Below are 15,141 nucleotides of genomic sequence, written 5' to 3'. Positions count from 1 at the left end.
CTGTAATTTATTGTCAGGTAAATACTTCTTCTATCGCTCATCAAGAAGCAACAGGTGGAGGACTGACCAGTGGCTACAGACTTCGAGTTGAACTATTTTACATTTTCGTCGTAATGGCAAGAAGTGGGAAGGTTAACCAACAGTCCCTCACAATAGTTTCTGACTTTCACATAGGTTTGCTCTAAAGTTGTTGACTCCTCCCCATACATTAGCCAAGTGTGGCTCTCTGGCTCACTCTGTAAATATTACGTGGTCGAGGTTCGGTTCTTCACCAAACCCCTGTGATCGGCTACTCTACTTAGAGAAACGATGCAAACACATGTGTCTTTCACAGACATTCTGAAGTATGGTTCACTGCAAGAGGTAAGGTGAAGCCATTTTTATTGTTTACTTTTGGATACTGCAGTGAAAAGAAGTGGGAGCGCGATCTTGTGCTACTGTGTGGTCCATCTTTTACTGGAATGCAAGTGGGTCAAGACCAGACAGCGTGCACCAGTGCAAGAGCTGGAGAGGATGACATGACTGACGGAGACCTGGGGGACGGAATGAGTGAAAGACCCAAGGCTCTGAGCAACCAGACCAGAAGGCACCAAGCTCGAAGCAGAAGTCAAGGGGACTTTCAGGAGCTTTTGTCACCAAAACACACTTTGAAGAGGAACAGCGATGGAGGTGGAGGCAAAGAGACCTTCTCCTGGACACCAAGCAGTGTATTGAGGCAGGAGTTGAATGGAGGACAGCTCCCATATAACTGTAGCAAGAAAGAATCAGGTAAGATTAGGCATGTGTCATTTTACTCGCCCCTGCCCCTGTAAGTGCAAATCATAAATATAGCCTACATGTTGTGTGTCAGTATAATGTCATTTGCCTATCCCAAAATATTAAGATTAAGATTTCTATTTCTACTTCTACTTCTGGATGGCCCACAGCCTATGGCGTTGAGTTTTGGATTCTATAACTTAATGTTTTGGTTTCATCGTTCTCAAATTGAGACTAAACTTTCAGGAAAGCCTTAAAACATCCATGTCACCTCCTGCTTGTGTCCTGCCATGAACCTTGATCTCTTTGCTTCGCTGAGTGATGTTTATTTTGGCGTGTAGGCTATAGTGCAGGTGAGGAAATGCCAACATCTTTGCTCACGGCCAGCGTATTACCATAAAAGTCTACTGCTGTCTATATTACACCTCTGCTGCACCAAGGGGTACAAATAGTTAAAAGCGTGTTCACCCTGACAGAAGTAAGAGATTTAACATTGACCAAATATGTTAGTTAACAACATGTGAAATAAATAGACTAATATAAGTATGAACCTTAACAACATTAAATCAGGGACAACTAATATGATGGTTACACATTAAATATTGAATCAGCTAAACTTCTACATAAGTCTACCTGCTAAATGTTTCACTAAAGCTGAACAGATGACTGGGCTGTGTAGTTTGTTCAGGAACTTCCTGGAGTAAACTGAAAGTGAATTTCCCCAACTGTGTTTCTGTACTATTTAAAGCTATGGTGTCCACATTTTTACCCAGAATACCACGATGAAGGAAGCAGCGAGGAGTTGCAGAGCAAATTACAGGAGGCCACTCAGGTGAGTTCAGAGTCATGACAGGTGTGTGGTGGTGGACTTGAGTTTCCAGCAAAGTTGACATTTCCTTTCCCATTCACCTTTCATCATTCAACTTCAGTGCTCGGCATTTGCAGAGTTATGATTCAGTTGAACAGACAGATAACTGTGCACTTTAATGTAAGACACTTTGAAAGCTATGATAACTCAAATAAATGCAAACATTTAAAGGAATAATTTGTTACGTAGGTAGGGTGTAATGGTCCGTCCTAGCCACTGATGTACTACCATATTCTTCCAGGAGATGGAGCTGCTGCGCTCAGAGCTGGAGGTGACACACCGTCATCTGGAGGGGAAGCATGAAGCGCTGAGGATCCTTCAGGGACATGTGAGAGTGGGAAAATATCCACATTGGCATATCCAAAATCAGACTAAAATATATTAAAGAGTAGGATCTATTATTATGTATTGTCATCAGTCATCAGAACCCTCAGTCTACTCAAGTTTTTATTCCAGTCATGCATTGTAAATACTAGGCTATGTGTGTGTGTTATCTTGTGGTGGACATGTGTTTTTTTTATATATATCCATCCCATTCCCAGGCAATCTTAGATAAGGCAACCACTCATACAAAACACTTATTTCAGAAGAGTGAGGAGCGGGGCAAAGCCTTGGAGAAGGTGGGGACACTTCATTTTGTAATGCAGTTTTAGACAGCTGTATCCATCACACGGAAGCATCCATCACACAGATGCATTCTTACATTATTTCCCTCTAAACCAACTCTACAACTGTCACTTCAAACAAGACTGGTTCATTATTTATCCAATCTCTCCTCTCCCCTCCAACTAATTTAATCTTTCAGGAAGTAAATGCTTTACAATGGGAAATCAATTTTAATCAGGCGAGATTTAAGAACTTCGAGCAGTCATGGGAGCAGAAGTATGAGAGGTGTGTTTGTTTTGCCAGAATATGATTCCATTTTCCATTACTATGAACATATGTTTACTGTTAATCTCGTTTATTTATTTGGTCTGTCCTTTTTTGGGTTCCATGGTCTTAAATAGGGTATGTTCTGAGAATCAAGCATTGAGTGAAAGTCTTGAGGAAAGAACAAAAGAGATGCAAGTACTGAGGACAGAGAACACTTGTAAGTAATTGAATAAACAATAAACAAACAAATAATTAAATAAATAAATAACGTTCTGTTAACATGGCACTCAAGCACATGTGTTTATCATCTAGCTTTGAACCAGCAGTGTCTAGAGCTTCTGGGTACGCTTAGCGCTCAGGACAGGAGTGAATTCCAGGGAACACAGCCACCCTCAAACCAAGGCAGAGAAGGCTCAGTGCTTGAGGTAAGTCAGAGGATGTTCAGCTATAAAGATACAGTGAGGAATGTAATACAGGCAAAAGGGAAGAGGTATGTTTAATTGCTAAATTTGCTCCCACAGATTTGGACCCACCATAATGTCCCAGTGGTATCCTGTTCAATATTCATTTTGCGGGAGTTTGCTTGGCTTGTGTACACCATCTGTGATATCCCATGTCTGTGTTCCACAGCTTGCTGTGTTTGGAGCCTGCCAGTGTCCCTCCAGTCTGAGCGAGCCTTGTCCCTGTGCCAGGAGTGCTGCCGCCAGCCGCAAACAAGTCTTACAGCTGAAACAAGAGGTTTGGGATCTCGGTTTTCCATTTAGTTATAAGCAAAAGTCCCTCAAAGTCTCTGTTTTCCTTGAGAGCTAATATAGTATATGGATTTTTCCACAGTTGAAGGCTCAGAGGAGAAAGATGGATGAGGCGTTTGTGATGGCAGATGCCTTCCGGATAGCTTTTGAGCAGCAGCTGAGGCGAGGGAGCCAGCATGTTCTCCACCTGGCTGAGAGTGACACAAGCAAGACTCTCAAGAAGCATTGGGGTAGTTTGAGAGTTTATAAAACTCTGAACAAACTTGCAGTTGACCACTGATAACATGCAACGCTTCTGCATGCTCAGTTTTGTGGTGGCGTTTTGGGTTTTATTGCCTGAAGGTCAAGGACTTCTATATGACATGGCTCACTCCAAAGTCTTACTTTTTTCCTCTTTTTTTCAGGGAAAGAGAGACAGGGTTCTCTCAGCATTGGGCAAAGATTAAAAGGGCTTCTTCCATCTGCTATGGAGGGAAAGATTCCAAAAGACCCATATGAAACACTACATATGTTGCTTGATCTGGTTTGTCTATGACTTTGTCTATGGTATTTTTGAAGTTTTAGTTTGCATAATATAAACTGAACCTGAACTGAAGCTTACATAGCCCCTTATCCCATTCTGTCCTCTCTGCTATAAACTGTATGGATTTCAGTTGAGTGATAAAGAAGAGGCACTGGCGCACCAGAGGAAAGTGAGTTACATGTTGGCCCGCAACACTGAGGACCTTGAGAAGCGTCTCCACATCCAATGGCAAGGAAGCAGCACGGACACAGACAACGTGAAAACAAGTGAAAACGCTCCAGGGAAAACAAGTGAAAACGCTCCAGGAAAAACAAGTGAAAATGCTCCAGGGAAACAAAAAGACAATGCCCCATGGGACACCAAAGAGGACTGCAAATGTCCGGGTTCTTCTGAGGATCGCAGTGCCGAACTTGCTGACATGAAAGAGACTAAAAGTTGTTCCCTTGATCACCTCTAGAAAAGCTTTACACTCGCTCAGCATACGTAGATGGAATCATTATAAAAGTTTCAGAAGTGAAGATCAAACAATATTGTTTTTGCATATAGCTTGCATTAACTTAAAATGTACTTAACTTTAACTGAACTGATTATTTCCCATTATAATATCAATGTCACCGAACTATTAAATACTAAAGCATCATTTGTTTGGTTTCTGTAAGAACTACAGCTCCTGTAAAACAAACAGGTAATACATATGAACTATTTATATTTTTTACCTTTAAGCTGATGGTCTGCAGTAGTGACACAATTGGTTCATATAAAACATTTACTTACAATATGTATGTGTGCAGGCCTTTTAATAACATTACCAATGATGTGTCAACTAAGTTCTGAGTGCAGATTTTATGTAATTTATTTATTTTAATTAATTAAAGCATGGAAGGTACTGGTTGCCAATGTTGAGCACAGATAGTGCATATGTTATTAAAGCAGTCCCTCCAGAACTTCACAAATTCAGTTGCAATTGTATCTCTTATCTCTTATTAAATATATGGCATTTCTGCATTATTTGTGAATTACTTCATTCAACTCAGAATCAACCCAATGTCAACCGCAATTATTTAGACTTCTCACATGAATCACACCCTATCAACATCCTGGAGAGGCTGTGTGAACTTCACTTATAACTCCAACTCCCATAATGCAATTTAGAGGAAATGCGCAGGATGGCACTAGCATAGGGGCGCAAGTTGCAAACAGGAACCTGGCTGGATTTGTTGTTTATATCATATGGCCCTAAAGAGGAACGGCTTACGGCCACGTCGGTTGCTAATATTTCCATTTATTCTTTTCGCCGGTTTGACAATATGGATTACCTTTAACTTAAAACCTGAGGATTTGATGTTACCCACAGGTGACATTATATTACTGTACTTCCTCGAAGCATTGAACTTAAAATTGCAACATTTTACCACAACTAACGTTAGTTCTCTAAGTACTTCGTAGTAAGTTAATATACGTTTAGTTCTGGACGTAAGCATGCATCATTTTTTACAAATTACGCTTTGTCAACTTTTCAGGAGCAATGAGTGACCAAACTCTTGACTATTTCCTGAAGAAGGGTCAAATAGTGGAGAAGGATGCGGCGGTAATCCAGTGGAATCATGCAGCCAACAGCAGGTCCAAAGTCAACGAGGCACTTAAAAGTGAGGCTCCTAGTGTAGGCTGCTACTCTGTCAAACCCGGTTGCTATTGACCAGTTATTTGGCTTACATTTGTGTGTCTACCATAGCGACTATTTCAATTGGTTTGTTGTGCAATATACTAGCAGATTTCTTGTCTGCATCCCTGTTGAAAGAAATCTGTCTTACTCGTACATTTGGTGACATGGTTCAGGTGGAAACCTGCATGAGGCCTTCATGACATTTCATGTCAAAGTAATATCAGAATCTCACTCTGTTCTATAGGGGAGTATGCATATTGCTGCTATGTCTTGCATCGTCTCTAGATATATTTCCTGATTGCTTAATCAGTCCAGTATTGATTTTATACAAGCTTCTCATCTCAGATCAAGTGCTTATATACCTCTGTTACCTTTATGTAATAAATGTGTCACATTAAAACTGAAACATAATAGGGTCTGGAGGGGTTGACAGACTACATTATATTTCTATGTTCAGGATTCTATTATCTCAATGGAGTGATTTCACTGAGTCAGATTTCATGTGTTCATAATGTTACTCACTAGCCCTGTCGTTTGCACTCAAAGGCTCGGCCCACATGATTGAAGCTGACATCCTTCTCAGAGGGTTCGATCCCATAGAGCCAATCATGGCCCACCCCCCTGAGAATGACAGTGACATCACACTACGAGAGTGGTTAAAGGAGGTGATGCCTTCAGGCAAAGGAGTAAAACTTGACTTCAAAAGGTTAAGCCAATACTTACATACTGGTTTTCTGATAACATTTGTCATGAACATTTCCAGTTCAAAGTCTTTGAGAATACCCCTCCTTTGTCTCTTACTACTCATCTTTACACAGTTTACAGGCTGTTGCGCCCTCTATGGTTCTTTTGGAACAAGTCCGCCATGAGCTCCAAGCTCCTGTGTGGATCAATGCTGATATTCTTGCGGGTCCCGGAGGCAAAGCAACCCCGCTGGAATCTCAGGCCTTCCTGGATGCTGTCCATGTTGCTGCACGCAACGCCGTCCTCTCTCTGGGCTGGACAACTGGATGGAGCCCAAACACTGATAACCCAGGTGAGCTGCTTCACGCTGAAGTAATAGGGGACTGAACTTTTGAGGTATGTTTTTATACACAACTCTTTTTGGTAATATCTTCAAATTTAGGTCGATGATGTATGATGATGTAAAGGTTAGATGAACACACCTGTTGTTCCCACTAGCCGCTCAGGCTATGCAGTATGTTATTCTGCTGTCCAGGACGAATGACCCAATGAAAATGATAGAAACGCCTTTAAAACCAAATCACCAAATATATCACCAGAAGACCCCAGCTAGCCTTCTAGCACACTTTTATCAGGGCCAACTGCGGTGATGGTGCTGTTTGCAAGGCTGTTTGCATGCCTTTTAGGCAGTTAGCTCGCTAGTTTTACCTACTCTTTCTTTAGGGAGTGTTTCATTTTCATTGAATATTACATTCATTACTGTTTGTAGGGTATAGCTGGGAGATGGTGCAGCAAATGGAAGCTGTGTGCAAACCCCTGGTAGAGCCTGTCACCTTTCCTGTTCGCGCTTCTCTTATGTCCCAGTCCTTTGCACAACTGCGGTGGCTCCTGCAACAATCTGACAGGTATGTCTGAATCCTGCAACCAGTGTGGAAGCATTTGTGATCATTTGGTGTGACAACTCAATGCCAAGCAGACTTGGGGGCTATCTTTTCCAATATTGATAGTTTATTATTCCATCAATCAGATAAAATGTAAAAACAGCCAAACCTGTTAATTGAGGATGATCGTATTGCAGTAGCATTAAGTTTTTCAGAAATTCTTGAATCACTGTAAATCTTAAAAATCACAGTGGTGAACATAGTATTCGGTAAATATTAGGTGAGTTTTGCATTTTAGGTCAAATGCGTAAATTAAATATTAGGTGAAATGGTTGCCATATTATTATACTTATTAACTCTACTTAGTAACTGAAATGAAGGTGTAAATGTCATTATATTACTGCTCAGTACACTCAATCAGCTACTCTTCAGTGAGGTAATGAGAAAACAGAAGTGCTTGATATAAATCCTTAGGCTGATTGCTATAAAGCTCCGGTGCCCATAACCGATTTAATCCCCTCCTTAAGACTCGAGCCTCTTAAGGTGAGGGCTCTCCTCCTCAAATTGCTTTTTGTCTGTGATGATGCACATTAATGTAATCATTATCAAGATCCCAAATGTTACCACACCTGAAGGGGCTTACCCTATGTTCTTTCTGTTGTGGTGTGGAACAGAGCCCAGACCCATTTAGTGTGTGTGTTGGTGTGTGTGTGTGTGTGTGTGTGCTTATTTGTTTGGGGGGAGGGGTGGGGGGGGGGGGCTTGGGGGCATTGCGTGTGCACGCATATTTTCATTCTGTTTGTTGTTTTGTTTTTTCTTGTCTTCTTTCAGGTACAGTCTGACGGTGTGGACGAGCCTGAGCGACACGTTCATTGTGGAGGACCTGTTGCCGTACAGGCAGAACATCAGCAAAAGCAGAATCTATTACGACCTCTCGGACTCACAGATGGCACAGTTTAAGGTGCTGCCAGGGTTTTCTTAAGGCATCATTAATGCATAATTATGTATGCATCATAGGACATTGAAACTGCGCTAGTGGATTATGCTTTGGTGCCAGTATGTGTGTGCCCAACGAGAATATAAAGGTTTCTCATTTGCGATGTCTTTCATGCTCTGAATGAATTGGTGAAGGGCAACACAATATCTGTTTTGAAAGCAGCTTTATCTAACGCCTTTCATTGTGATGAAAAGTAGATTCGATTTTATTTTCATACCAACAATGTAATGAATCATGTTAAATGTGAAACATGCACAAACTAAAAACAAACAAACATCTAAACCTGGACTGCTTGGTCCTTTTTTTTAAATGCAGTCCTTTGTTTAACTGACACAGGTTATGTGGTCAATGTGTTTGAGCGTTGTTGTAATATCCTACTCTTTTGTATTAACTGCACAATTAGTTTTATATTAAAATAACTTGTGAAATATCAAATGCTCATGCAGTTCCAGTGAATAATTACATCATTTTATTTATGGTATATTTCTGGTAAAATATACAAAATGTATGTTTTTGCCCTCTTCTTGACTGGGGAAAAAAATAGAATACCAGTATTTTGTAATAGGAATATACAGGGCAATGTAGCCACAAAGACATGCTTTAAACAGCTGATGCTCTGAGACACTCTCATAGCCACAGTACTTGGCATTACATCGGAACAACATAATGCATACAATCAACTGCTAAATAAAATAACACTAAACATTATTTTAACACTATCATTTTCTGCACAGAAAAGCACAAGTGTTTCTTGATTAGCGTTGACAAGGACATGGTACTTGTTTTTTTGTTGTTGTTTGGCATGCTTTCTATTACTTGGTGGCCATCTCTTAGACTTGGGCTACCAGCCTTTATCACAAGCTCAAAATTGTTGAAACCCTCTATTGAGAATTAATTAGGTGGGTAGGTTTCTGTACACCACAGGAATGGTTGACTCGTTGACAGAAAGGTGCTGTGAGATGCTGTGTTTGAAGTAAATACCGTTGTTGCACATGAAGAGGTTGGCATCAGTGCTGCCATTAAATTCCATTTACAGACGTTACGTGGATTAATTGTAGCTTGCATTGAGAATTGAAATATGTCCATCATTTATATTGTTGCCCTCAGACAGCATACGATACCTTGCTTTGTCTTACTGTCCAAAAATCTCTTCAAAGTTAACCAGTTGCTTGATCTGCTCTGTCTGCATGGAATGGCGTCTCAGCAGTGTCTTCTTGGTCTTCACATCTCTGGGTAAACTTGGGGCAAAGGGCAGGAACTGTTTGGGTGGTGCTGGTGCAACTCCCGGGGGAGCAGGCTGAACCCCAGCGCCCACAAGTTTGCTCACACTCACCGGTCCGGCAGAGGTTGAGGTAGAGTTGACCTTGATGTCTGGAATGGGTGCGTGCGGGTTGAGCGGGGGCAAGTACCCAGGCCGTGTTTGAGCAATGTGATCCAGAAGCAGGGCCCCCGAGCCTCTGCGCTCCAACATCCCCGCAGCTCTCCTCTGCGGGAAGCCCTCCAGGGACTCCCTGGACCCTGACAGGGTGGACGAGCGGCTGGAGACAAGCTTCCGCTTCTCGGAGGCAGCCCCTGGACCTGTCCGGTCCTCTGCGTTCTGGCTGCCGAACTGGGGCAGCTGGGAGTCTGAGCTGTAGTGGTCCATCCCGATGTTCCGCCGGCGAACAACATTTTGCAAGCTTGACACCGCAAGGTTTGGGATGCTGTCTGGGACATCTCTGTCCACAGGAATGGGTCCTGCTATGCCCCCTTCACGACTGAGATTCAAGTGTGACAAGGAGTGTTGAAGAGACGACACACTGTCGTAGGACATCTTCCTACTAAGCAGGCTTCGTGCTCCACCCAGGTCCCTATCGCTCTCGTTGGCTTGCTCCAGGGCACGCAGCAGACCGGTGGCGTCCTTTACGTCGATGCTCTGATGGCGGGAAGCAGCCAGAGTTCTCCTGATTTTAAACGAGAGCTCCTCCTCCGGTGTGATGTCATGGAGTTCCTCAGTAAGGGAAGAGCCCTTGCTCTGCTGGAGCAGCAAAGACGGGGGGATCTTCAACCAGGGTTCAGAATGAAGCCTCTGAAGGTGCAGGAGTTTGGCGACTCCTCTGTCCTGCATGGAGACAGGGCTGTGGTTGTGGGTCGGAGAGCCTGGTTGCGATGTGGCAGTGTTGGTAGAAGGGATCAGGCCTTGAGGGTCCCTTTGTCCAAGTCGCTGGCTCTCAAGCTGGGCACTGCACAAGGAGTGAGGAGGGGTACAGAGCTGAATTTCAGATAGTGACATGCAGGAGGCTGGGGTACAGTGCAAGCGGTCATCCAAGTCTGGTGGTGGTGGGACATTCAGATACTGCTTGGTCATTTGTCGTCCAGATGGTAGTTTGTCTGTTGTGATGATGATGACCTCCTTGCCCTTGGCTTTGCAGGCATCGAGCAGTTCCCTCAGGGCATCCTTGTCACCGGAGTTCACAGCGTAGACCAGGGCGGATGAGCCAGAGTGGTCCTCTAAGCTGGGGTCGGCACCACTCAACAGCAGCAAAGACAAAACCTCCACACCTGCCCGCTCCATGCAGGCATGCATCAGGGCCGTCCTTCCACTCTTGTCTTGGATGTTGGGGTCGGCACCACTCTCTAGCAGGTATCTGAGAAAGATATGGATGTCAAGTGTATAATACCTCAGTGAAGTAGATACTGAACAGTATAGGTTTAGTAGAACTTAAGAAGCAGGACAGAGAGAAACATCAAACACAAATACAGTTAAATGCTTATATGCACCATATTTTTTCCTAGTTAAACTGAGGTTTACAATAGAATTAAATTGCTGAATACCCACAAATGCAGTGAATAAACAACAGGATGTAGAAGGCACTGCCATACACAATCTTCACACAGGGAAAGCACATTCGATGTTAAATGTGTCTACTGTAGGTCGCGACAAGGTTGTACTCACTTCACTATCTTGGGCTTGGGCACACTCTGTGCATCTGAGTGATGGGTCCTACAGGCCACCATCAGTGGAGTCTCGCCTCGCTCGTTGCTTTCGTTAATGTAGGCTCCACCTTCAAGTAGCAGTCTCGTGAGCCTCAGGCGGCTCAGGTACACGGCCTTCAACAGAGAGTTCCCGTCCGTGCGTACTTCTGTCGGCGTGTCCCCCATGTCTGATTCTAGTGACTGGGTCGCGACTCAGGGAATCATGGGAAATTGTGAAAGCTGATGGAAGCCACCTGTCAGAAAAATGAGTCGTTTCAAAGTTATCAGTTAATTCTTGTCAAGTATCAATTCTTTCCAAACATATTTACTGCTAATATCACTTGGATTTCTTCTTCTTTTTTTGTTTTGTTTGTGTTCTCATTAAACTCCATCCTGTCACCTCATCCTTGCCAACTGTGTATGACAAAAACCTGCAGGTCTTCCTCTTATTAGTATTATTCATCAAAGGGGCACTTTACTTCACAAAGGGTATGACGAGCGAAATTAAATCTCCCAGCATTGTTATGCAAGACAAATTCACACAACACATGCCAAACGGCTATAGTGAAATGCCAAATTTCTGTATTTTCTACATGTTATTTTTCTTGTTTTTTGCCTTTAGTTCTCCAGGGCCAGTGAATGTGTCTTGGATATAATTGTTTCTTTTTTTCTTGTTTCTCATGGTCTTCAAGGCCCAGACGAAAGCCTGAAATGATTTCTGACACTCCTTGGAAAGTTACTGCAGTATTTTTACTGCAGGGTTTGAAAAATCCCTTGTCACATCTCTTAGTGACGGCATGTACCTCTGAAAAGTCCATTGTCTGGGTGGCCTTGTCCTTCTGTTGCACAATGCACCTGTACAGAGTGCTATGTTTTAGAGGGGTAAAAGACTGTGTGTGTTTGTGTGTGTGTGTGTGTGTGTGTGTGTGTGTGTGTGCCTGAATTCTTAATACATATTTGAGAGAAAACATTGATGGCGAGGTCACATGTGTGGGAGGATGTATAGTCTGTTGCCCTTCACTGAAAAGAGTAGCCACGCAAAAGCTGTGCTGACGCTTTGAAAGAGGGCGTCTGAAGCAAGAAAGCAAAGTGACGAAGGACAACAGGGCTCTCAGTGGCTGATGGAAAAGATGCGTCAGCCATCCAGGGACATCTTGAGCATGTATTTGAAATGCTACTGAATGCCCTGCCCAATGACTTATCAATACTTCCAAAGAGTTTTTTTTTGTTAATAATAGCATTTTCTGCCAGGTACATTGAACCAGATATTCTTAATGCACAGAATCCACAGAAATGCAGAAAAAAAATCTACTTTTATTGAAATGAAAAAAGCATTTAATCATTAGATGTAATGTTTGCCGTATAAATCTAAGACTGTATAATAACAAAAACATGTCTCTTCCTCGTGAAGCCAGCCAGCTATTTTTTTTTTTTTTTAACCAATAATGAAGCAACTGAGAGAACCCATATGTTTCCTGATTGGTCTGTCCCAGCAGTGAGCAGCTGGGTGGTCTGCCTGGGCTCGTGTCGGTGGAGCAGAGAGCTCCCCAGGATGGCCTTTAAAGCTCCAGCGTGCGCTTTGGGGGTCTGCCCTGGTCTGCAGTCGACCTTAGAACAGAGAGAATCCTTGATGCCCGGCCTCTCCCACCAAATAAAAGAGCATGGAAACCACGGGGCGTTCAGGGCAGGGCAGTGATTGTTGCCACGGCAGCGCTGGAGAGGAGCGCCAAACAAAGCACTTAACGCACCTGGATGCATATGGGTGATTCACAACTGATAACATGCAGACATCACACTGTGCATATTTGACCACCTCCTTCCTTCAAACATCAAGTGAATATTCTGCATACACTATTAGTTGACGTATTGTCATACTACAGTGATAAAGTAGAATTTATCAGCATAGGTTATGATGTCAAAATCTAATGACACATTAGAAGATTGTATATCGATGTATTCCCCTTCATAGAAATCTGCACCATACTCATATATTGTTGTCCAGAACTTCACAGGAAATGTTTCATGAGAAAAGACTTATGACTGACTGAAATGAGGGGAGAGTATGAGAGGGGACATACCATTCCACCATTCGTATGAGACAGGCATGTATTTTGAAGTGCCAGTCCAACATCATAACCTTTCATTCACTTGAGATAACTTTCATACATTGAGAATTGGCTAGTAAAATCACAGACCGTTATTTGAAAAGGCAATGCGTTGTTTGGGTAATGAGGGAGTATTTAATGCGAACATGATTGCCACTGCACAAAACAACCAGACTAAAGATTCACTTTTCAAATGAAACTTTTGAAGCAAACTATGAGTATCTCCATGGATTCCACATCACAAAAAGGACAGATATGACACTAAGAAGCTGAATTTGAAGGGCCTCAAGCCAAAATAAACAAACTCCACATTAGCAAGAAGAAGAACATTGCAATATACCAAATGGTATAATTTCAAATTAGTACATTGATCCAAATCATTTAAAAAAAAATTCAAAAGGAAAGCTGCTCCTGTTTGTAAGACATACATCTGTCTTTCATCACTGCGGTCTCTGGCAATTTTACATATTAGAGGACACACTTTAACATGATGAAGAAATAAATCTGCCTAAAAGACAACAGATGGAGAGGATGAAATGAAAGTGGGAAGATGTGTCCTACTATTTGGTCTGAACCAGTGGTCTAGTGGTCCCTGGAGAAGTGGGTATACTCTTAAAATGTTTTAAGCAGCCCATACAGCACAGGATAAACGCCCTGTTTTGAGAAGTGGGTATACGCAATACTGACTGAAAAATAAGTGGGTATACTCCGTATACCTGCGTATACCCTGGTCTACACCACTGGTCTGAACTGACTTCACATTGCATTTTATAAGACAGACACAAGCGCAGCTGCATAAACTTACCTGTTTATGGAGATGTTGTTAAATCCCTCTTCATGCTCAGAAAGCCCTTTATCCTTGTGCCACTAAAGGAGCTGATCATCCGTTACATTCGAGCTCCTAAATTGACCTTCAAGAGAAAGGAATTGATATGAAAAGCTGGAGTAATCGTAGACTGGACTGAGTGCAAGGCAGGCAGCCAGAGAGAGTGAGTGAGTCAGAGCGAGTGATTGAGAGTGCGATATGAAGAGAAGAGAACAGGTGTTGGAGCTCTCAGGTTTGAGTGAGAGAGAGAGAGAGAGAGAGAGAGAGAGAGAGAGAGAGAGAGAGAGAGAGAGAGAGAGAGAGAGAGGGGAAGCAACACACTGGACAACTTTGACAGGGCATTTTTCTGTCCATGCCTGTCATTAGGTAGACGGCCGAGACCTTTTTGAGATGGGGAGCTGGTAGAGCACAGAGGGTGGCAGCGTCTGAGTTCCAGTCCAACCCTCATATCATTCATTTTACTTTTCAAATGGGACTAACCACAACAATTCATGCCAACACTTGTAGTTTTTCCCACCATCTTACATTGTTACTGTGAAAAGGATGGGGTGATTTTGGGGCATGATGCTAGATATGGATTAATATATATGGATGTATGTATATATTTCTAATTTTACCAAATAGTTTGGCCTCAAATTTCAGAGCCCACTCATGGTACATTCAGGAGTAAAATTGTATTTTCAAAGCAAGCAGCCATTTCCCAACATCACGCCACTCACATCTAAGTGCTCACCTTTAACTATTGGCACAAAATTGAAAAAATGTGATTTAAAGATAGAAAATAAAAATAAACAGCAAAATTGTTTAAAAACGTACATAACGAGACATGCATTCAACTTCACTAGAACTGTGTTGAGAGTATAGCACCTTTACATCTGAAATGCTAATGTAGCATCAGCACAACACAGTAAAGAGCAGTGACTTCACTCGTCATGGCGCCGTTTCACCTGACATTAAGTCAAGAGCCACTCATCTCAATGTGCAGAGGAGGGCTGGGTGGAGGAGCAGCTGAGGTGGGTGTCACTAAAACACATTTTCTAGCTCTGATGTCTAGAGCTGTGGTGGCATGAAACTGATCTGCCCTAAAGGTTAGACCTGCCCATAGTGGAGCCTTCTCAACAGGATGATAAATGACTGTGTGTGTGAGTGACAGAGACAGAATGAGAGAAAAAGAAAGAGCTCTGAAGTGATTCTTCCCGAAGCAGATCAAAAACAAAGCCATTGCTGGTAATTGCTGATGCTCTTCACATGAAACACA

The 15,141-nt window shown here is 42.7% G+C and overlaps 3 protein-coding genes across 3 annotated transcripts; 2 read left to right on the top strand and 1 right to left on the bottom strand.

Moving 5' to 3' along the window:
* Nucleotides 1–461: 461 nt before the first annotated feature.
* ccdc125 (coiled-coil domain containing 125) lies at nt 462–4,229 on the top strand (the record flags this gene model as incomplete). The annotated part of the gene is given in 14 exon segments (XM_080852595.1): nt 462–768; nt 1,105–1,205; nt 1,208–1,216; nt 1,219–1,234; nt 1,530–1,588; nt 1,866–1,952; nt 2,167–2,244; nt 2,430–2,515; nt 2,632–2,714; nt 2,810–2,922; nt 3,128–3,235; nt 3,332–3,479; nt 3,654–3,772; nt 3,903–4,229. Coding segments are annotated over 14 exon segments (1,641 nt in total).
* A 773-nt stretch (nt 4,230–5,002) lies between these two features.
* Nucleotides 5,003–8,346, top strand: fam151b (family with sequence similarity 151 member B; the record flags this gene model as incomplete). Its single annotated transcript, XM_080852782.1, has 6 exons — nt 5,003–5,126; nt 5,293–5,418; nt 5,982–6,141; nt 6,254–6,471; nt 6,889–7,024; nt 7,832–8,346. 6 exons carry the CDS (start codon nt 5,003–5,005, stop codon nt 7,980–7,982), a joined length of 915 nt encoding a protein of 304 aa, XP_080708908.1. The 3' UTR covers nt 7,983–8,346.
* Nucleotides 8,347–9,129: 783 nt separating this feature from the next.
* Nucleotides 9,130–11,138, bottom strand: ankrd34bb (ankyrin repeat domain 34Bb; the record flags this gene model as incomplete). Its single annotated transcript, XM_080852178.1, has 2 exons — nt 9,130–10,624; nt 10,933–11,138. 2 exons carry the CDS (start codon nt 11,136–11,138, stop codon nt 9,130–9,132), a joined length of 1,701 nt encoding a protein of 566 aa, XP_080708304.1.
* Nucleotides 11,139–15,141: the final 4,003 nt, after the last annotated feature.

Source organism: Sprattus sprattus (assembly GCF_963457725.1).
Source record: "Sprattus sprattus genome assembly, chromosome: 15".
Taxonomy (NCBI): Eukaryota; Metazoa; Chordata; class Actinopteri; order Clupeiformes; family Clupeidae; genus Sprattus; species Sprattus sprattus.
Note: the sequence above shows the minus strand (reverse complement) of the source record. Positions and strands in the feature narration are given on the sequence as shown.